The 24,465-nt window shown below is 42.9% G+C and overlaps 1 protein-coding gene across 2 annotated transcripts in view; it reads right to left on the minus strand.

Annotated features, from left to right (window-relative positions):
• Positions 1-24,465, minus strand: part of TRPC7 (transient receptor potential cation channel subfamily C member 7) — a 1,454,711-nt gene that overhangs the window by 197,457 nt on the left and 1,232,789 nt on the right. For both annotated transcript variants that reach the window (XM_069652608.1, XM_069652607.1), the window contains exon 8: positions 11,037-11,232. In XM_069652608.1, coding sequence (XP_069508709.1) covers positions 11,037-11,232 — 196 coding nt within the window. The remainder of the gene's footprint in view (positions 1-11,036; positions 11,233-24,465) is intronic.

The raw sequence follows: 24,465 nt of genomic DNA on the forward strand, positions 1-24,465 counted from the left end.
CAGGCAGAAATTTTGCCCCCTCACAGACCCTATGACTGTCAAATTGATCTCATTCCAGGGGCTCAGCTTCCTTGTAGCAGAATTTATGCCCTCACTGAAAAAGAAAATGCTCATCTAAAGGCTTATCTGGATCAATACCTGGCCAATGGGTTTATTAGACCGTCCAAGTCACCGGTGGCATCTCCTCTCTTTTTTGTGCCCAAAAAGGAAGGGGATTTGCGAACCTGCATAGATTACAGAGCACTGAATCAAATCACGGTGAAGAACCGCTATCCTCTTCCCCTTATTTCGACCTTGCTGGATCAGGTGAAGCAGGCACAAATATTCACCAAGCTTGATCTAAGAGGTGCCTATCATCTCATTCGAATTAAGAGAGGTGAGGAGTGGAAAACCGCCTTTCGGACACGATTCGGGCTCTTCGAATATCAAGTCATGCCCTTCGGGCTTTGCAATGCTCCTGCTGCCTTCCAGGCCTTTATGAATGATATCTTCAGAGATCTACTGGACATCTGTGTGGTGGTCTATGTGGACGACATTTTAATTTTCTCTGCAAACCTGGCGGATCATGTAAGGCACGTGACATCGGTGCTTCAAAGGCTCCAAGACAATTCTCTGTATGTGAAATTGGAAAAGTGTCATTTTCACGTCCCTGAGATTGAATTCTTGGGGTTCATTCTATCTTCTAGTGGAGTCAAAATGGATAACAGAAAGGTTGATGCCATCCTGTCGTGGCCTGCTCCAACTTCTGTCAAAGGAGTTCAGAGTTTTCTGGGATTCGCGAATTTCTATCGGCGTTTTGTTTCTGATTTCTCTGGCCTAGTTCATCCTATCACCTCACTACTTCGAAAAAACAGGAAATTTGAATGGACTAATGAAGCTGATGAGGCATTTAAGAAATTAAAAGAGCAATTTACTGCTGCACCTGTTCTACAACATCCAAGACCTGATCTTCCGTTTGTAGTCGAGACTGATGCCTCTAACGTGGCTATGGGAGCCGTATTGTCTCAGCGTGATCCTGACACCCAAGAATTGCACCCCGTAGCTTTCTGGTCAAGGAAGTTCGCTGCTGCAGAATTAAATTACACCATTACCGATAAGGAGTTTTTGGCTATAATTTGTGCCTTGAAGGAATGGAGGCATCACTTGCTGGGCGCACGACACACGGTGACCATCTTCACCGATCATCGGAACTTGCAATACTTACGCTCTGCAAAGGCACAATCTTCAAGACAGCTACGATGGGCCCTCTTTCTAGCGGAATATGACTTTGTTATTACTTTCAGACCAGGAGTGCGAAATGGTAAGGCTGATGCCTTGTCTCGAATGGGTAATGGAGAAGAAGCCTATGTGCCAGTGAATCCAGTGGAGATCATTTCTGGAGAAAAGATCCTGGGAGTAATGAACACAACGGACTCTGCCTTTGAAGAGTTAAAAAGGGAAATTCAAAACCATCTTACGCAGGATGAATTGTTGAACTGGGAGTCCAGAGGAGTAGGCTTTACAGTGCAGGAGGGTCTTCCCTTTTATCAAGAACGGTTATACTTGCCCACGCCTCAACTACAAGAAAGAGTGGTTACCAACTATCATGACGCTCTTTTGGAAGGTCACCCCGGAATCAAAAAGACCATGGAGAAAGTTAAAAGATCTTATTGGTGGCCTACCTGGAGAAAAGATGTCATTCAGCATTTGAAAACTTGTGGTAACTGCGCTCAAAATAAGAATCAAAAGAGAAAACCTGCAGGCTTGCTTCTTCCATTGAGTGTGCCACCAACCCCCTGGCACACCATCTCCATGGACTTCATCACCGATTTACCTCCTTGTGAAGGGTTTGACACGATCATGGTGGTGGTGGACTTGTTCTCCAAAATGGCACATTTTATCGCATTGAAAGGATTGCCGTCAGCCTCAGTTCTGGCAAAAACCTTTTTGGAGAATATTGTGAAGCTGCATGGCTTTCCTGCGGTGATAATCTCTGATCGAGGTAGCCAATTCGTCGCCAAGTTTTGGAGAAGATGTTGTGAATTGGCCAAAGTTGATGTACGTTTGTCCACCAGTCATCATCCCCAAACTGACGGTCAAACTGAGCGAACCAATCAAACTCTAGAGCAGTACCTCAGATGTATGTTGCATCAATTGGAGAACACCTGGCTAAATGTTTTGTGGATAACCGAATATGCATATAACAATTCTGTTCATTCCTCCACTGGTTTGAGTCCTTTTTACACCTTACATGGCCGACATCCACGCACCTCAGCTTACGATCCACCTGAACCGTTAGAAATGCCAGCAGTAAAATCCCTGCATGAGAAAATCACCTCAGCCATCGCTCAAGCTCGAGAACAATTATCCATGGCCAAAAAATCCCAGAAAAAATTTGCAGATGACAAAAGAAGTGTTGCACCAGAGTATGAGGTGGGGAATTTGGTTTGGTTGGCCACCCGAAACCTGACCTTGAAGGGAGCTAGAAAGTTCCTTCCCCGCTTCCTGGGACCTTTTGCAATTGAAAAAATCATCAATCCCGTGGCCATCAAGTTAACCCTTCCAAAGAACATGAAAATCCATCCAGTATTTCACGTCTCTCTTTTAAAGCCTGTTAATCCAAACACACGAATCTCCGAAGCACCAGCCCCTGTGGTCATTGATGATGACCAACTAGAATACGAGGTCAAGGCCATTTTAGATTCCAAAATTGTGCGTAATAGGCTATTCTACTTAGTGGATTGGAAAGGTTATGGCCCTCAAGACAGAACTTGGGAACCCTGCGAGAATGTTCATGCCCCTAGGCTACTCAGAATGTTTCACCGCAACCACCCATCCAAACCAGGGAGAGGGAATTTCAGTTTTGGAGGGGCCTTGGGGGGGAATACTGTCATGATTACGGGGTTCCCTCGCAAAAGAATTTCCAAGAGTTCCTGGTTGGCCGCTTACAGTTGCTGGTCTAAGAATAGGCAGGTTGACTCTTCCTCATCACTCAACATGGCTGCCTGTAGTTACAACCTCTAGGTGGGCCAGCAGTCTAGTTTTCTGTCACTCGGGAGTATTTAAGCCCCGCCCCTTTGCTCAACGGCGCTTCGCGTCTTCAGCTGTCTCAGCGAACGCTTACCGCGGTTCAGCCCTCTGACAGGAATTCCTCAGCTTCCCTAGTATTCCATGGAAACCCTTTTCTGTAGTGCCCTGGAATAGCTTTTCCCGTCCAGTCCGCTGTCCCAAGTTGTGAATTCTGTGTAAAGTTGGCTTTCTTCAGTGCGGTGTTGGCGGTTACGCTTTTCCAGTTGGCGTTTATTGTGAGGAGAGTTTTCGAGGCGCACCTCCCAGTTCTGTCGCCCCTGTTGTTTTCACAGCAAGTATCTTTCCCTTTTAGTTCTCGCTATAGATTAATGGTTCCTATAGTAGCAACTGCTTTTCACACATTAGTTCTTTCGCGCAAGTGAATGTTCAAACCATATTCACCTCACAGAAGTTAAGAGGGTTGTGTGGAGAATTGTTTCTAGGAACATTAGTGTTCGTTTTTTCTGTCGTCATCAGGTACACTAAGTTTACGCATTTTGGAACCAAAAATGTTGCGGGTTGTGCACTTCAGTTTTTAGACACATTAGGGTGTTTCTGCATTTAGAGGGTTAGTGACACCATTCCTGTCTGACACTGTTAGGAAGTGTACCCCTTTAGACATTTCTGGAAGTTTAAGGATAATTCCATTCTCCTCACGTCCCTTCTTCAGAACACGCACCCCTGCGCAGAAGCAGGATGGAGAGCTAACCAAATCACCAACTAAGGTAACCGAAGAATACAGTTTATTTTGAAGGTGATTCTTTTTTCCCTATTTTAGGAATCACTTAGTTATTGAGTGTGGTAATTGTTTTCATGTATAGATAGAGAGTCCAATTGGGATAAGATAACAGCGCACCCTGAGAAGTTTCCGAATATCAAGTGGTGTCCCCGAGGAGTCTAAGGTAAGCGTTACAGTGCCAAGCAAACTGCAGAGGCCGGAGGCAAAGTGCCGGACTGGTGGGGGAGCCTGTGATCTTTATGGCACTGGAGGTTCACCAAACGACCAGTCAGTGAGCTGAGCAGGTTGGGAAAGAGAAAGAAGGAGGGAGAGAAGCAAGTAGAGTGGAGGTTTGCAGGGGAGAGGGAGAGAGAAAGAGGAAGAGAAAAGGAAGGCCCTGAGGAGTTTCCAGAACTTAAGGAGGTCCAGCTCAAGTCAGAGTGAGGCAGGGAGGCTGCTCCAGAGGGAGGCACCTCCAGACAATAAGTATCTACCCCCAAATCTCTGTTTGGAAAAACGGCTCACCCAAAGAGAGTTGGAGGAGCATGATTGGAGAGCTCTAGAAGGAGAGTATGTGGGAAGAGAGCCTTGTAGTAAGTGAGAAACCTGATCTTTGCAGCCACGGAGAGCCAGTGGAGTGATTTCAGTTGGGATTACTGCTGAGTACAAGCCCCTATGGGTCAGGGACCAGGAAGTCCAGAAAGGACACATCTGATGGTTCATGACAGCATGCCTCCTCCGAAGGCCTGTTCCTCCGGGTATGCCCGGGTGTATAAGGTGGAACCTTTGAAGTAGCCTGGGGCGTTTAGGTTTGAGACCGGTTCCCAGGTGTGTTCACTGGGTGGATAGCCTTTCCACTCCACCAGATACTGAAGCTGACCGTGTCTGTACCTGGGGTAACATATTCGGGACACTTCGTATTCTAGCTGGTCGTCGACAACCACAGGGGTAGATCTTGGAGCAGACCACAAGGTCTGGATGTATGGTTTCATTAGAGATGTGTGAAACACTGGGTGGATCCTCTTCCAGGAGTCTGGTAATTTGAGTCGGAAGGCCACTGGGTTAATGCTTTCCTTTATGGAAAAAGGGCCATAGTATCGAGGAGCCAACTTATTAGGTCGTAAGTGTCGAGGCAGTAGCTTCGAGAATAGCCAGACTTTATCACCCACTGCATAGGAAGGTCCTGGTCTTCTTTTGGAGTCTGCATAGTGCTTGGTGTTAGCTCAGGCCCTTTTGAGGTGTTCTTTGGCTTCCTTGTGTACATTGATGAGGGTTTCAATCCAGGAGTCGACTGTAGGAACTGGTGTAGGATGTGGGATAAGGGATGGTAGAACCGAAGGGTGGAATCCTGGCTGCAGAAGACGGGGTTGGTCTTGACAGCCGAGTGATCCGAATTGTTGTAGGCAAATTCAACCACAGGTATTAAAAGAGACCAATCGTCCTGGACCTTGGTGGTGAAACAACGAAGATACTGCTCCAGGGTTTGGTTCACACGTTCTGTAGCTCTGTTGGTCTGTGGATGATAACCTGAGGAGAGGGCACGTTGGATTCCTAATATATGGCATAAGCGTTTCCATAATTGAGATATGTATTGGGGACCTCTGTCTAATATGATCTTGGAAGGGAGTCCATGAAGTCGGTATATGTGTTCCAGGAAGATTCCAGCAAGTTCTGAAGAAGATGGTAATTTATAAAAGGGTGTAAAATGAGCCATGTGAGTGAATAAATCAATGGTAACCATGATAGTTGTGTATCCCCTGGAAGGTGGTAGTTCCACAATAAAGTCTGTAGCAATAAATTCCCAGGGCCTTGTTGGTAGCGTTGGTTGGAGTAGGAGACCCGTCGGCCTCTTGTTATCATGCGTGTTTTGATTGCAAACTGCACAGGCTTGGATGTACTGCTGGACGTCATGTTTCATTCTTGGCCACCAAAACTGTCTTTGTATTAAACGGAGTGTTGGTAATGCCACAATGTCCTCAATGAAGGGTATCATGAAAGAGGCTTGTGATCCTTTGTCTCAGTCTCTGTGTGGGAATGACCAGGCCATTGTCCTTGAACAAATACCTGTTCTTGATTTTAAGATTCCATCGATTATTCCCAGTAAATTGATTCCAGATCTCAGTGGACTGGGTTTGAATCTGAATGTCTTCCAGGAGAGTGATTGCTTGAGCTATGAAAATTGTATTGGGAAACATCTTTGGGAAGGATCGATCTTCAAGAGTTTTGTAGTCAGGATGTCGGGATAAGGCATCAGCAATTATGTTGTGTGTTCCAGGTACATGATCGATTTGGAACTGGTACTGGGCAAAGAAGAAGGCCCAACGGGCTTGATAACTATTCCTACATTCCATGGATTGTAGGACTTGGAGATTCCAACGATCCGTACGGACCTGAACAGGATGTTTAGCTCCCAGGAGTAGATGACGCCACTCTGTGAAGGCTTGACGGATGGCCAACAGTTCCTTTTCCAGAACAGGATAATGGTTCTCGCTAGGAGTTAGGGTTCGCGAGAGATAAGCGATGGGGTGTTCTAACTTGTCTTCAAATTCCTACTTTAAGACTGCTCCGATGGGGTAGTTAGAGGCATCAGTCTCCACTAGGAAAGGTTGATTAATGTCAGGTTGAGCCAAGATGGGGGCTTGTATAAACTCTGACTTCAAACGTTGGAACGCTTCATCTTGGGCTGCAGTCCAGAGGAAGGGAGTATCCTTCTTCAACAATGTAATGATCGGTTGAACTATCTCCGAAAAGGAAGGTATGAATTTTCGGTAGAAATTAGCAAGCCCCAGGAAGGATTGAATCTGTTTCATAGTAGTTGGAACAGTCCAGGATATTATGGAAATTACTTTTGAGTGTCCATTCCTATTCCTTCTGGACTAAGGGCAAATCCGAGATAGTGAACAGTAGAGACATGAAAAAGGCATTTCTCGGGTTTAGCCAGGAGTTTATGTACACGTAGCCGTTGTAAGACTGCCTTGACATGCTCTTCATGCTTAAGATGGTCCTTGGAGAATATCAGTATGTCGTCCAGGTAAACTATGACGAAGAGGAACAACATATCGGAGAACACCCGGTCCATAAAACGATGGAAGACCGCTGGGACATTGGCGAGTCCGAAGGGCATGACTAGGTAGTCAAAGTGACCAAAGGGTGTTCTAAAGGCCGTTTTACATTTGTCACCTTCCTTTATACGGATCAGATGGTAGGCACCTCTGAGATCCAATTTCGTGAAGATTACGGCTCCTCTCACCGCTTCCAGGATATCCGAGATTAAGGGCAATGGGTAGCGGTCCTTGAGGGTGCATTGATTAAGACCAAGATAATCAAGACAAGGCTTAAGATCCTTAGTATCTTTCTTGGGAACGAAAAACAACAAAGCTCCCGCTGGGGATTTGGATGGTCGTATGGTGCCATTTCCTACGTTGGTATCCAAGTATTCTCGGTGGGCCCTTTTCTCTGGTTCTGATATGATGAACATCCTTCCAAAGGGAATCACTGCCGAGGGTTCAGTATCGATAGCGCAGTCTTCAGGTCTGTGAGGAGGTAGGGCTTGAACTATGGCAGTTGAAAACACATCAGTGTAGTCATGATAGGCTCTGGGGACCTGGATATTATTTGAGACCGTGAGTGGGCCTTCCTGGAGAGATGCAAAATCATAAAGCCCACCTTTGCCCTGGGGGTGGAAAAGTAGTAGGGCTTAAAGGTAAAGTGCACTAAACATGAATCAAGGAAGCTATGAAGGTTCTTTGAGGAGCCATCATATTTATCCACTACTCCTCCCAGCAATACACTTGACAGGACTAGTGGTTTTAATGCGGCATTCTCAGCTTTGAAATTCTGAACTTCTGTGGTTAACTCTTGCATGCCACGCATGAGATCTTGAACTGCAGCCTCCATGTCCGTATCTGTATCAGTTTGTTGGCATCTCAATCTGTCACAGGTTTGCCCCTTCTCACCTGTCTTTGTTGTTTGTTGGAGTTCTTCGATGGAGTCTTCTTTCGTAGAGTTCGGGTCTTGTATAACCCAGCGTGCAGGTCCTCGTGTTCCAGCGTGCGTTCCAGGTTCCAAGTCCTGTGAATGTTCAGATGCCCGGGAAGTCTGAGGCAATCCAGGAAACAGGAAAGAGTGCACACGGAAGACGAGTGCACGGAGATCCAGGATGCAAGCAGGACAAAAAGGAGGGGGAATGAAGGAGGAGGAATTGGTGGAACCGGGAACCAAGAATCAAAGGAAAAACACAAGCGAACTACGGCAGCACACGTCTAGCCACGGCAAGAGGTAGCGTTGAGATGCGCAGGGCTGTGGGGGGTGTCCACTTTATAGAAAGTAATGTGTACGGCGCGGAAACTGGTAAACAGTGTTCCGCGTTTGGTGGCCATGTTGGGAGTACTGCTGAGTGCAAGCCCCTATGGGTCAGGGACCAGGAAGTCCAGAAAGGACGCGTCCGATGGTTCATGACACACACAAGCATCATCCAGCCTCCTTCTTTTAATGACATTTTCGAGACAGTCGAGTACTCAAATTGTTTCCGGCTGCACCACTGACTGTTGTCACGCCACAGTCACCAGAGCAGTCCGAGACGCCTCGACCAGCATTAGAGATCAGCCAACCAGCACAGAGAAAATGATTATTGCCCCTGAGTCACCATGCCAGACAGCCTGCAGATGTCCGTACATCCTTGCTGCTGAACTGCCTGCCGCCTGTTACCTGCAGCTATATACTGCCACTAACTCTGTCTCAAGGGCTGCAAAGCACCCTGGAACTGCCTCTGTGCTGTCGAGCACCAAGAACTTCTTCAGCACCAGTTACATTGTGGTTCTGTCCACCTGGTCCTTCCCCGAAGGCCCCTAGAGATAGTTACGACCCTTTGCCCCTTGGGTGCTGGAACCGAATAACCTTCAATAGTAAGACTTATTACTTGCTGACTGCCCTCCTGTCAGTATCCAGAGTGCATCCCTTTCCCTCATGAAGCTGTCTGTCCTCTGTGTTCCTTTACAGGGTGGGCTGTATTTTGTAGTGTGCTAGAACTGTCTGTTGTAGTAATAATAAGGTAGATATTTTTATACAACCTTGACTGGACAGTCCCTTTTATCATTGGTACTAATTGTAATTTTGCTGTGTTGCAACTAACCTATGATCCACGACCTTGCAGAGATAAGGCTGCTGTTCCATCCACGTTATAAAAAATTGCCATGGAGTTCTTATAATTCACATGTATTTCAATCTGTTCAGATCCCTTCTGATGTACTAGATTGTGGGGTTGATTGATGGTTTAGAAGCTGATATTCATCCCCGGACCACTGGTGCCCCGGAAGTTGATTTGTCACAGTTCCTATTATGTACAATGGTAAGAAGAAATCTGCAGAGAAATGTGTTTGACGATAGGTTTTTGGCAGGAGTCTACCTCAAGGACATATTTTCTGAGTGAACTGTGTGCACTCTTGGAAGCTGCTTAAGAACTCATGTAAGAAAATAGCAGTTAAGAGAAAGCCTGAACATGCTAGTTGTGTTTGCCTTTCATGCATATTCATTATACACAACATCAAACACCAAATTCAGATGTTAAGAGCAGTAACTTAACAGCAGCACTAAACTGTGTAAATCAGTGTACTGAAATTTCAGATGTGTGTGATCATGGTCCAGCCTCTTCCTTCTGGTCTTATGAGATTCATAAACATTAGAAGGGTGTCAAAATGGCTGGTGATGTTACTCTTCCCCTTATCTATCATTTTCTTCACCAGAGAATCAATAGACCATGGGGGACCACTAAAACCAAAGGGGACAGGCACATTGAATGATTTACTGGATGTTCACATAACAGCAGGGCTAAATCTGCTTGTAACACAATCACCACTGCCTTGCTGGAGCAGATGGATGCGTAGTGGCTGAACCACCTACTCAGCCCCCCCTCCACTACTAAACCAACAGAGATCCTAATTATAAAGATTAAACAGGCACTGACTGAAAGGTACCACCCTGTCACTTAAGCTGAGGTGAGGCTATAGAGGGGTGTAAGCTGCTATAATTGCAAAACAAACAACAATACTACAGTGTTACCAAAATAAAAGGAAGTTCAACTGAGGATCTCGCAAAATAGGTCTTTTAATAAAGCTAACAACACAAAAAACTAAGTAAAACCTTTCTGGGTCACCCCAGTAAAGGAAACACAGAGAAAGACGACTTTAGAATGAAGATGCTTAACTCTAGTCCACAAGTGATGTAAGTTTGAATGATCGGAGGCATGGTTGCCTCATGGGCTTTCAAGAATGGTAACCCATTTGTGGCTCAATACACCAATGTCTGGATGGTCACTCTGACGCCATGTTTTTATTTTTTTATTAAGCCGTTGGATGTAGTGTCAGGTTAATTATTCTGGTCCTAATACAATTTGACAGGTTTTCAGCATTTTGACTGTGAATTTGCGTTTCACTGCAAGGTTCGGTATCTCCTTTGGCAATCATGCTCGTATGTTATTAGGACTGTGAGATGGTATTAGGACTGTGAAGAGGATGCATAGGATGTGGTGTAATGAGGATTTTTGATAAGTAATCTGGATATTGCTAGTGTTAGTTTCAACCTTTGTCCTCCCTACTACACACTTTCATTTACCTCACCCCGTTTTTCTTCTTCCCCCTTCCCTCATTCTCCCCCTCAATTTCTTATGCAATTGGAGTTGACATGTCCACAGGAGGCGCTATACAAATCACCAAAATTATATAATGAATGCAATAAATTCATTTATGTTTGCGTCCTTTTATTGAAGACAAACATTTCTCAAAAAAAGTAGAGGGTCACCTCGCCCATATGCAGAGCTTTACATAATTCCTCTGGGGGTTGAAAAGGAGGATCTGAATGAAAACATATTCAATGACGGCTTTGCAAATTTGTTCAGATGCATGGGTGTGCCTTTTTTCAGTGTGCAGGTACACTTCTGCGCATGCAAATGTGAAAGTAACTTTGTAATCGAATCTGCACTTTAAGAGTTCATTTGAAATACTGTAACTCCGTAAGGTCATCATACATGTATGGTGCCTTCAATGTGGGATGGGATAGGCATGCAATTGGCAAACAAATCGAACCATTTGTCCAAACGAAAAAGCCATATATATATCGATGACTTTTGATCAGCCTCATCTCACATGACCGATATTATTCACCAAAAAAACCATATATATATCGATACTTTTGATCAGCCTCATCTCACATGACCGATATTATTCACCAATGTATGAAGCACCTGTGTGGCTTAAAGAGACTGGATTAAACCTACCTCAATTTCCTGGTAGGAGTTGTTGATCATGGCTATTAACATGTTGAGAAGCACCACCACCATGGTTACGTTGTAGACTCCGTAGAGCACGTAACCAATGTTTTCGATGAACTTGTGGTCGTACTTCAACACCACTGAAATCACTTCCGACAACCCAAATATTGACCAGAATAATGTTTTGAAGCTTTCTTCTACCCTGAAAGTAAAAGAAAGGTGGGTTACTATCTTCTTTAGTGCGAAATGAGCATGTTACTTGTAATGAAGCGCGCAATGCGCGATGCGATGGGATAAATTGAAGAAGCATTCGGAAGTAAGCAGAGCTCCCAAGTTGCCATGAAACAGGTTTAAAGTGGTCGTGTCTCATTTCCTGATTTGATAACAATAAATGAATTTCCAGCAATGAAGCAGTTCAGAGGCTCTGCAGCGGCAACGTGCTTTATCTTCCGTGTCAACGTCACAGGCAATATTTGCAGCTATCGTTTGATGAATCAGATTAGCAGTCACAGAGCCCCCTTTCCTGATTTGATAAGAAGACATGAGATATTGACAACTTAATAAAGACTATCTGCTTTCATCCCTCTGCCTTCCTAACCTGGGAGACACTTTATGTAATTCTGCCGTGGTCAACTCTGCTGCTCACCTGAGCACTGTGCAATCCACGTGGCACACGACTTTGACGCAGACAAGCAGGTGGATATGACTTGACACGGATATATGCAGGGCATATTTGATGAAACAAGCTTGGAGTTAATGGGTTCTAGATTTAAAACAGCATCTTTTTTACACTTCCAAAAGTGGTCACAAAATAATGAATGCTAAAATATAGTTTCTGTGATTAGTCTCGAAAACATATGGGGATGAAGAAACAGAACGTGCATGTTTGTGAAAAAGGCAGTCTTCGTGTGCTTCCATGTCCTTCCGAACAACCTTATCATTGCGTTGTGCCTAGAAACACTTGTGTACAGGCTTGTTATAAATGACGTTCATATTAGTTCATGAATGAATTAAAACACAGATTAATGTTCCATGATATTCTCATCTACACACGAAGACATTTTCCAGTATTCTATGTTATGGTATATTTACCTTTCTCTCTTTCATACTTTAGCTAACACATTAGCCAGCACATCTGCATTAGTCAAGTCTATACATGCATGGATAATAATGTAACTATGCGAAGGAACTTTGGGTGATGTCACACATTGGAAACCTTCCCGAAGTTCGCCTCAGTATTTCGCACAAGTTATGCGTCACTGGATTTTGCGTTCCCATAAGTGACTAGGCCAACACACATACGGGCCTGATTTACAAAAGTGGTGCTATCCCATTGAAAAACGCTTTGTAATCAGGCCCTATAAATTCTATGAATGCACATGCACCTGTGTTCATGGAATGAAGTAGCGGGCAGATAGTGTTGAAAAATTTGTGACAAGACGCGCACTTTGTTATAGTCAATTAACCTGCCACACCTGAAAAGGAAATGAAGACACGCCTGAAAAGGTAAAGAAACACAGCCTCCCTGAAGATTGATGGAGTCATGAAAACGTGCGTTTGGAGGAGAAGTCAATGCAGGAAAACTTGACTGGCAACAGAGGGCGTGCCTTGTCACTAATTCTTAGCGGGGACATAGGTTTACAGTAGGAAGACAGTCCAAGACGATGGACAGATAAGGCTCAGAATGAAAAAAACGGGTGCTGCAGTTCTCACGTTTTTTTTTTTTTAAATTCCTGAGAGTACAGAAACAAATAACATTTTGGAGGATTTTATTATCCGCTGTGGCTCGACTCGTACCATTGATCACGTGCCTATTACAGGTAAATACATAGCAAATAAATAGTATTTTACGCAGTCATTATATCGATGCTCAGCGTACCTATGCGTACCTCTGTACTACTGCAGTATATTTTCATTTTTGAAACTTAGGAGCTCATTTAATATGAGCCCATAATTTGGCAGCCGTGACCCGTTAGGTGTACACTTATCAGCAGGCGGGTCCCAGCTGGCGAATGTTCATCATTTGCACGGCACAGTGCAAAAGGTGAGGGCATAAGGCTGCAAACATGTGTGTACAAGCACGTAAACTGACTTTTGCGCTCCCCTTTTGTGCTGCACTGTGCAAATTGAGTAAATGCTGCCTGCCATGCATGCATGGCAGGCAGCATTTACAATGGATTCCTATTGAGTGCACCTGGTTTTCCCTCGTGTACAAAGCCGAGGGACAGAATGGGATCCTCAGCATTTGCACTGGAATGAAATTGCATGCCGGCGCAAATGCCAGAACATTTGTATGGCAGAGAGGAAGTGCGCGGCAGAAACGCAAGTTTAGTGCTGCCCCTCCTCTCTTCCAGGCAAATGAATGAAAATGAGCTGGGAAATGGATGCATGGTGTAAAGCCTTTAACCCATGCATTACGCTATGGCTCATATACAATGAGCTCCGAAATGTTAAACTTTACACAAGAGTACCGCGCTTGTATGACTCTTATATCCTTGCAGATTTGAAGCACCAATTCTAACAGGACAGCAGCTGTTCAAATACATACCTTAATAAAAACAACCTCAAATGCGTGATAGACAATCAAACCAATAATCCACTGGGTGCAGGTCGACCTAAGAAGCATGCATTCATTCTACCGAACCATCAATTCTGCTTAAATACTGGCTGCATGAAAAAATGAGCAGTGAGGTGCTGTGTATGGAAAAGCATGTTGTTTTGGGACCAATTGAGCGTGCACTACTGAAATCTGAATTTGATGCTAAGAGGGGGCAGAAGCAGAATGCATTTTGAATGAAAAAAGTCTCTACCATGTACATATTTTCATCACAACATCCCAAAACCAGAAACTGGAGGATATTATGCAATGGAAGATCACTTACTGAAACACCCCAATAAGCATGACCCACTATGTACCTCAAATTGAAAATACCCATTTTTGAGAATTTACATAAAAGAAAGGGGGAATTGAGATAGCCCATGTGTCAGACACCCTATCTTCACTGTGTTCTCAAAGTGAGCCCATCATAACGCAGAATCCCTAACTGCATATTGGCCATTAAACATGCAGCAACCATCAATCATTACAGGAAGGAATTTGAGATCTGTGGTAGCCATAGATCTCGCCGAAACCTGGTGTATGGCTAGCTATGCAAAAGCTGTAAGCACAATTGTCCCACATGACAAATAAAACCCTTTTAATATCGAAGAGGAAAAAAGCTTGAGATCTTGCACTACTCTTCCCTGTAAATCTCAATATCAGAGCCCTTTCTGTTGGTCCCACTAACTCTACCAAAACGATTCTACGTGTACATCAGCCACAACACCTCTCTGACCATGATAATATAGTACAGTCCTCCAGAAAACAGCACCGTTTCTGCTGCTGAATGATGTGAACTCATGGTTAAGAGCGGACTGATAACAAGATGCTCATAAATTAGCGTTGATATCCAATCTGCGGTGATATTTGGCCATTATCATCCTCCAAGCCTGACTTAATGTGCCCAATCAACTAACAACAGATGATGCATCTTTGAGAAACCAACCCCCTTCCAGCTTGAAGCCAGTGGGCCAATGAATTCCATAGGAAGGACAATAATGCATTGCATTAATATCAACTGCGTCTTATTATGCTAAATGTATTGAGGCAAACTGTAGTTACAATCAATGTGTGTATTAATGACCTTAAATGTCATTCGATTGAAAATACATTTTTAAGTAACTGCACTATGTTAAGTAATATTTATTTTAACATTGTAATGTTGGTAGGGCATTTAAAACAATGGATCAGCAAAGAGTCTTAACCGCTGTTACAAAGCTTAACTGTTTTCCACTAACATTCAGCCAGTATCTCGCTGATTCAGCATTCTACCAGGTACCTTCATCAACTGCTCTCTTTTTTTAACATGTTATCTGATGCCGCCTTATTATATATATTGGTGTATAAACCTTTATTCGACTTGGAGTCTTTAGGTAACATACAATATACACAAATTGCAATTAAATATATGATCAAATTCTAAAATGTCCAGTACAAATAAAATAAGCAGATCTTAAAACATACACAATGTGCCCCCAGGAGTACCTTCTGAGACATATCCAGTTGTTATACATTAGGACAGATCAAGGGGCACGTAAATTAACAGTTAATCTGTCTTTGCAGTGCACTGTGGTGGTGCGAGTTATGGTTGCTTATCTTTCCGTAACTGGGGAATTTCTGGGGGTTTCCGGTTTTACTTGTAACCATAACGTCCCTTTAACAACGTTTTGTTCACTGAATTTCATAAGTTTTTATTAGTGCAATTTAACCATAACGTCCTTTTAAAAACGTTTTTTTGGTGAATTTCATAGGTTTTTATGAGTGAAAATATTTCATGATGTTACATCAATGTATATAAGTTATAACAAAATTCCTCTTTTCAGATATATGAAAGAACTGTAAACCTCCTTTAAGAAACATATTTTTTGCAATGCATACTGATGTGGGTCGTCATTGGCAGCACATGCTGGGGATGCAAGCAATGGTTGAATTGCCAAGGGCATGAGGCTTGATCATGACCCCAGCCACAACAAACCACCCCGTTATCCACTGCACCCACCCTGTATCCTAGTTCAGTTTCCACTATACCCCCAGAATGTGACCAATGGCCAGTGCTCATGCCTTGCAGCCATGGCCAGTCTCCATAATCAATGGGGCATGGGCTTCGGCCATGCAACATTCCCCAATAGGCAAATCAGAGTAGACACGTGTCCTTGCCAAGGGCCAGACCCACTGCCCATGCAGCAAAGTTATTTCACTATTTTTTGTTCTTACTTTTTGACACTTTCAAAAAAGTAAAACACAGGACAGATTTGCAAAAGCATGCTTTCAGGTCCTTGCTGATGCTCCTCCCACCAGTTTGCAGCAATCCTGTCGAGTACTTCATGCTGCAGCCTCAAGCAGAATTCATGTTCCCATTTAAACCTAGGGCTTCAGCCATGCCACATGCCCTAATAAGTACATCAGAGTAAGCATTTGTCCTTGCCGAGGGCCAGGCCCACTGTCCATGCACCAAAGTTACATTACTATTTTTCGTACTTACATATTGACACTTTGGAAAAATAAAACACAAGACAGATTTGCAAAAGCATGCTTTCAAGTCCTTGCTGATGCTGCTCATGCAGGTTTGTTGTAATCCAGACCAGCACTTCAGGTTGTAACCGCAAGCAGAATATGTTTTCCTATTCAAACCTAGGGCTTCGGCCATGCTGCATGCCCCAATAAGCAAATCAGTGAACACATTTGTCCATGCTCAGGGCCAGGCCCATTGCCCAGGCACCAAAGTTATATCACCATGTTTTGTACTTACATTTTGACACATTAGAAAAAATAAAACACAGGATAGATTTGCAAAACCATGCTTTGAGGTCCTTGCTCATGCTCTTGCTCATTGCAATCCTGTTCAGCAATTCAGGCTGTAGCCACAAGCAGAATTTATTTTCCCATTGAAACCTATCTCTATCATTGCCGGTCCCTTGTGGTCATGGCCAGTAGCCCATGGCCAGTAGCCATGGGCAGTAGCCAACTGATCTGGCCACAACCCATAGACCTATGCTATACCTCAGTCCTCAAAGGTATATCACTATTTGTTATATCCATATTATGACACTTTTCAAAACCATGCTTTCGAGTCCTTGCCAATGCTCCTTGCACGAGTTTGCTGCAAATCTGTCCATGTTTTATTTTTTGAAAAGTGTAAAAATGTACTTATAATAAATAGTAATAAAACTTGGCCCCCCCACTTGACAAAATCCATTCAGACTTTACATAAACATTCATGGTTGGGTCTAAAATCTTTCTGAAAACCTGTGTGCGGATCCGTCAAACAGCAAGTTATAAGCCATCAAAAAATGTTGAGACCCCCTCTAATTTTGCCCTCTCTTGGAAAAATCCCACCAAACATTGCAAAAAACATTGAAATCTGTGCCTAGAATCTGTGTGCAAACATTTGTACAGATTGTTCAAACAACAAAAAATGTATAAGGCTTTCAAGTTTTTTGTGACCACTGCCTCTAATTTTGCCACCTCTTGGTGAAACAGCACCAAACTTTGCAGAACCATTAGTTGTCAGGTCAATGCAGTTTCATTGAGTGGTGCCAAAGTAATAAGCCATCTAAAAACTGCTTTTCACCGACACTGTAATGAAGAAATATACATGGATGCCCTCGAACATTTGAGTTGTTTGCAGACTTTGTTGAAGAAAAACACCGGATTCTGTGTTTTTATAGCATTATCCCATCCCATCCCATCCTCACCAACTCAGAGAATGTTTCATATGTTTGACAAGTGCAATGTGTTTTTTAATATGTTTTTACCGCGATGTCCACGCACTACGGGCGCTGTTCTCAAATCCAACATGGTGTCTGTTTCAAACGTTTTGACTCACCTCATGTTTTTAATTGAGCAATCAGCAAGCGTGTATGATTTTCAACGACATCATACCAGACTGGGATTGGTCCAGAGGTGTCCTATGACTCCAAATCAGGAAATGTGTCTGCGTACCGGACCCAGATATCACAATTTTTATTTTACCTACATTTCGTGCATTTAAAAAAAAAACTACTGGACTGATTTTGTGGGGTACATTTATCAGCCCAGCAGAACTCCCCATCATCACCAAATTGCATTTTCAGCAGTTAGCAGCAGAATGGCTGCGCTGTCTCTGTTGAGCACCATTTCCTTGCATCAAAATTGCTTTTTGCAGTCACCAAAATAATGGCTGCACTGTTTTTACCAGACACATATGGGCGAGATGGAACATGGAACAGTCCGAGAATGGCTGCCAGTGTTTTCCTTAAGTGCACCAAAGAAAAGAATTCAAAGGCAGCGCTGCTAGGCTGCCAACTCAAAACTTCCCACTGAAAAAGAAAATGTTCTGCATTTAAAAGGACTGCAAACTGATGCTCTTTTTCATCTTTTCAACATTACCCAGTTTGGTTCCAGTAAGAAACATTCATGTGCACCTATATTCAGGGTGTACACCAGTAAATGAGGGCATTCCTCAATGAATGGCATGTTGTATCAGGCAAAATCTGTGAAACAGCAGAGAACTTCACTCCAAGCCGTTTGCAACACAGACAAACCCTTCACAAGAAGCCCTCTCTCTCTTTGCTTATGTCAGTTTCAATGGACCCTTGCCTTGGACAGATTCCTGTGTAGTAGAAATTCAGTAGGGCTACAAATAATGTTCACAATTTAAATGCAAAACAAAACGCATTTGAAAGTGACATCCCAGCAGAATTAACCCACGTGTAAAATGGTGCTTTTGCCAAACAAGAAAATGCCTTTTAAAAAGTGAAATGTTAAACTAAGGCTTTGTGCTTGCATTGAAATGTGATGGGGGTTTGCTTTAAACATATACCTGATATTTATTTCTAAAAGACTTGCTTTTGGTTAAGGTAAAGAAAAATAAATGAATAAATAGCATTACTGTGAGGCCAGCTTCAGGTTTGACAGGCCCTGGCTTCACAAGCCCCTGCCTTTCCTGGGAACAGAATAATCTGCCGCCAAGTGGACCATCCCCCTGGAAACTATAAGTGGGCAAGGGGCGAACATAACACCCTCGTCAGACGTAGCAGCATTCTGCAGCCAAAAGGCAATACAATTCCCAGACACGTAGGTGAGAAGTCCTGGTGACACCTTGCCTCAAATCAAACTGAAGGGCTTCAAAGGCGAATCCATGGCAACACTGGAAGGAATGCCCGTATTTGGAGGACAAAGCCAGGTCACATGGGTCAAAAGACTTGTATTATTTAATTAATTTAAGACTTTTATCTTTGCAACCTGTAAACACAGTAATGCGAAATTTTAACAGTTCGAATGTAATTTTTGCGGTATTAAAATAAGACATTGTAGCTTTTCCTAGCAGGTTGGAGATGCAAACGCCAGAAAAATGCTGTTAATGCAAAAAATATACATGGGGCAGCTTTGAAAATGAATGAACTCATGCCCTGTGATGATCTGTATACCTTTATAACACTGTAGAATTTAAGGTAAAACAATTCCCACCAAAAATTGCAAAAAATAATTAGAAGGACGAAACAACATCTTACAAACTTGGGAGTTGGAATGGCTTGTTCTGTGTCAAATATGGAATCAGCCTATGTGATTTTCAAAAGCGTAACAATTGTAAAAAGGTGCATTTTTGTGTCATAACTGATTTTGGCAAAAGTAACTGTGGGATGGCTATGTACCGCATAAAAACACACCCCATAAAACGGAGTCCCCTCCTTCAGTCCAATCTGCTTCCAGGGAGGAGGTGACATTACAGAGTGACCTATCCAATTCTTTTTGGTAGGTCTAGCTTTGTTCTGCCCCGTAGTAAAATCCTGTGATATCATGCTTCTTATATAAAGCGGAGGCATGGGGAGCTCTGGGCAGATACTCTTCTGACTTTTACAGCTCCTGCACATACCAGATATCCAGACATTCCAGATTAACACTGCAGGATTCCAGATTCCACTGCCAGGACAGGGATAGCTGATCAAGACCCTCCTTTCCATGCAGAACCACCCTGCAGAACTCAAGCCCTACAAATATCCCCATAATCCAGGGAGAAAGGGGAAAGGTGGCTGGATCCTCATTGGGATTCCCCAGCGCTGCCAGCTCTGCCCCGTTTCCTGCTTTATCCAGCTGATGCAACTCACTATCTACTGAGACTAGACCCCAGTTGCCAGCTGTCCCCTTCTAGGAGAGCCCACCGCTGTGTACATTGACCAGATGCTTGTGGCTGCCCAAAAAACCCAATGCAAGTGATTGTTGTAAGTATAACGATTCCCCATAGCAACACGTAGCATATCCCATTTTGATACCTTGCCATTTGTTCCACCCTATGAGTAATCCCATAAGTATCCTAGTAACGTGTTAAAAGGTCTAAATCCTCTGCACATTCTGTTTTTGATCTCCATGTGTTAAGCGCCATTCTTTCCTTTCCTTTCATATTTGGAATAAACAAATTAATTCCCAAATAAAGAGACACACTGCGTGTGGGGGGGATGGGACTGCAGCTTAACCTGTTTCACGGGCGGCATTCCTCTTTTCTAGCCACTAAAATATAGTTTCAGGAAATGTTGTCATTTCCTTTCCAAACCAATTTTCCCTGTGCAACTGCTTTCCGTTTAAAACCAAGTTTGCTTTCATGTTAAGAATCTCATCCAGTCATCCATTCAGAGTTACCCTTTCACTTTCATATTACACCTGTGATGTGCATTTGTCCCTTAGCATCAACACCACATTCCAATTTTGTCTGTTTAACAGATTTTTCAAGCTGCTTTGACATTTTGAACCCGTGAAAATAAGCAAATGCAATTTCTCCATGTGTGATTTGGCTGCACTGTGTTTTTCCTTCCCAAAACGATTTTCTGATCTGTATGCCGGTTGGTAGTACATTGCCTTGTAATCTGCTAGTGTTCTTACATATTTGATACTGCTATACTCATGTATACCTCATTCATTCAACTGCACATATAAAACAAGTATTTAGTAATTCTGAGTGCTATTTTGCCCAATTTTCAAAGGTTTTCAATCCGATTTTGCCCCCATTCAGAGGGAAGGGGGGAGGTTGGATTTCAATTCTGTTTGTTGCCTTATATACGTGTCTCCTTGCTACTCCTTTGTACCCACACAAAATTCGGTTAACAGGGGTTTGAGGGAGCATTGCAGGGGAAATACTAACTGCGGTGCTATCAGAAAACACCTCCCAAAAATAATCTTGCTTGTATTCACTTGTGCATTATAGATCTGATGTTAGAAGGTCAAACTAAGTGTGTTCTATCATTTTACAGTGTAATTATCACCACACTGGTGATTGCTGCCCCATATTAAATTTGTGATATTTTCATTGAAATTTAAAAATAAATAAATATTGTATTATTATACACTAGCCTGGTTCATGGTCTATTGTGACTCGGGGTGTTTGTAAAGGTGGGTGTGAGATGGGTTGGGTGCCTTCTCAAATTGAAATCATAATAAATAAAATAAAAGTATTTTGATTGTGCGCTGCTCCTTTAGAATCCTTAACAATTTGTACCAAATTTACAAAAGCACGCTTTCAGAACCAAGCCGCCGCTCGTAACGTGAATTTGGTAAAACTGTGTCCAGTAGTTTGGCTGAGGCACAAACACATTTTTTTCCAGTGCATCGATGATGATTTCTGCACATTTGGGATCCCCATATAACTTTTACCCCCCTGGAAAACACTGCACCAAACTTCACATAATAATTTGGGGGGCCATATACTTGTTTTGCAAAGTTTGGTGAGGATTCGTCCAGGGGGCCAAAGTTATAAGCCTGTGCTCTTGCACCTTCTCGTGTCGTTTGTGCTAGATGGAATTACAATAACAGACCTTAGAACAAATAATTGGACAGACTCAAAATGTATGACAAAGTACTACTTTATTCTCTGTTTAATAAAGCAGGGTCAACTGGCAAACATCGGGCAAGATACTTGCACACTCAAAACCAAGTTTGATTACATGGAGGTCCTATATATGTGTCATCTATGATTTCATTCTACGTAGCAAAATACAAAACCTATTGAAGGTAGGGATTGGTGAAGGGAACATAGCTACTTATAAAATATATAAGGATCAGTGCTTCATTGGCTAACACCTTGAAATGCCAATTAACACATACAGTACTGGTTACAGTGACAAAAAATCAGTGTATTGGCTCCTGCAACTTGGTATGTTAGTTAGTCCCACAACCCCACTGATTGGTTGGCTTTCTATTCCAACCTTGGACTTTTAGCTCCTTGGCTGCACGCATGTGAAACGAAACCTAGGTGTTTGAATCCCATCAGACTATCTGTCATCGGTAGGCCATCAGCCAAAGTCTTCCGTTTGTAGTTGACCTTGCTGCTGCTCACTGTCCTGGATCATGCAAGCGAGTGTCAGCACACCACTATTTTAGCTTAAGACTCTAATGAATAGCCTTTGTTTTTGACTTCTGAGTCACGTGTGAAAAGACCATGAATTTGACCATGAATTTGTCCATTTCAGCCTTCCATTTACTGCTACTTGATTTCAATATGCAGGGTGTTGTTGCTCCTCTTGGCCTCTAAAGACTTGCTCACTCTATCTCATATAAAATGTATACACTTTTAATTGACCAGCAGTATGGCTCCCACAGATGTTTTTGTCATCTTCCATCTATGAAGAATGTTCCATATTCAGAGTTTATCCATGTACTCCCTTTGTGCTTTGCACTTATTCCCCAAAATAGCATCTTAGGCCAACCTTGACTCATTGTCGGGTCTGCTCACAGGATGTTTTTCCGCATCTCGTGATTGTTACAGCCTCAGCCTGTCTCTGAGGTAGCTTGGTTAAACTCAATGTGAGCTGTTGCCCATTTTCCTAATATGGCTGTCCTTGCCATGTTATATATTCCTCTATAGCAAGCTTCTATGCACTGTCTTCCTACCCTGCGTTACTGCGTATTTACAGTTATTGGTCAGTAAGTTACTTCATTTTCTTTAGATACAGGTTTACTTTAACTTTAGGTTCATGTTACTCTCAGTTCTTCAGTCACATTGTTACTTAATATTTTCATATCATTTCAATATAGGTTTATATATCTTCTTCATGACATCACTTTGTCCTCGTCAGAATTTACTTTATAGTCCATCCATGATGTCCGCAGATGCATTCTGACATCTTGGCAGGTGACATCCTTTCATGTAGCTTTCTTCCATGCAACATCCTTCCACACTTTCAGTGCGACGGCACATTCTGTATGGCTGTCGGAGTGCATAACGTCTCTCATACACTCGGTGCGTTATAGGAATGATACAGGTGTCCCATCCATGGGTTTTCCTTGACTGTTCCAATATGATGGTGGTGAAGGAGCGGGGACAACTCTTACCTGCTACATTCCTCCCTCTGGTTGAATCTTCAAACAAATTCTCTTCTTCCCTTGTCTTTATCTCTTCTTCATCATTTATCGGCATCTTCTCTTCATCCTACTTCTTTTTTGGGATCCAAATATTTGTGAACCCACTCAGTTGGCCTGAATTTTTTATGTGTTCATCCACACTCCAAGTCATAAGACAGCACTCTCCAGATGGGGAACAGAATATCCACTATCGTACATATCTTTCCCAATCCTTGGGGGTATTGAAACATGGCTCCTGGCTTTGCAAGGGTACTTTTCTTTATATTATCACGGATACTTTCTTGGCTGTCTTCTTGCATTGTCACACATTGATCCTGATGAAACAGAATCCTGGCAACACAAACACTAGTATTGCTCCAAGCATTTTTAAAGCATTTGCTAGCCAGGTCGGAATCCACAAGAACAGACATGTAAACCAATCATCATCTTACATTTTGTCTATTTCCTCCACCATCTTTGTGTGCAAGGTTGGCAGTATGGTTATTGCTTCTGTCAGAGAGACATTGCTACCATCAAGAGATGGTGTGAACGTATAGCAAGAAGGGATGACCTTGGCTCACACACCTCCCTCTATTGCTGTAATTAAGTCTAGGACATACCTGTTCTCGAGAGTCATAAGCCTGATGGCTCTTAATTCTTCTGTGATTGCATTTCTGTGATTGCATTGGATCCTTTGATTGTTTCATTGATCGTCTGCAGCAGCTCCCATCTTGTAATCTGCAGCCAATTGGTGTTTACTGCAGCTTGAAGTCCTGGCAACAATATAGCTGGCATTAGCATTGCCATCTTGCTGAACATTTTATGCTCATCTGGGATATTGTCATAAGACTCCATTGATGTTGCTGAAAAATAATGTCTTCTTTTTAGTTGGCCAAGTTCGGGTGATCTCTTCATCCTCAGATGTTCATCCATTGTTTGTAATTTGTCAATATGGAGGTCACTTTGGGGAATCACCAATGCGTTGTCATAGAGCATATTCCTCCCCATTTCTTAGGCAACTGCATATTTGCTCTGGATCCATCGGTCCAATATAAATCCATTAACACTGGAGTTCCTCCATTCATCCCTGGGACTTCAATTATCTGTCCACATCCTTTATTTTATTTCAACCAGGATCAGGCCATCATTCCTGAAGCATGTTGTTGCATTTCTCAGTGGTATTATAGAAACTGGTCCTGACTCATTGTCTACTCATGTGAGTAACTTTGAGTACTTTGCTCATGACTCCAGGCCTTTGTCAGTCACTATCTGCACTATTCTAGCTGCTTATTTCTTCAATAGATGTGCTGGTCATGTCAATAGCTCTTCTTCCCCTCCAGTACTGGTGAAAGCCCCTCCATATATCACTAACTGTGCTCTTTCTCCACATCTTGGCTGCCTTGGTTTTTCAGTTATGTCTGAGAAGTTCAGATTCCTCATCTGGACAACCTTTATTCATTTTCCTATTTGCAATGGATACATGAGTTTCTTGCTTGGCCATCCTAATCCATTTTCCATCCTTCTTGT

This window comes from Ambystoma mexicanum, chromosome 3p, assembly GCF_040938575.1.
Source record: "Ambystoma mexicanum isolate Mex_15411 chromosome 3p, UKY_AmexF1_1, whole genome shotgun sequence".
Lineage (NCBI taxonomy): Eukaryota > Metazoa > Chordata > Amphibia > Caudata > Ambystomatidae > Ambystoma > Ambystoma mexicanum.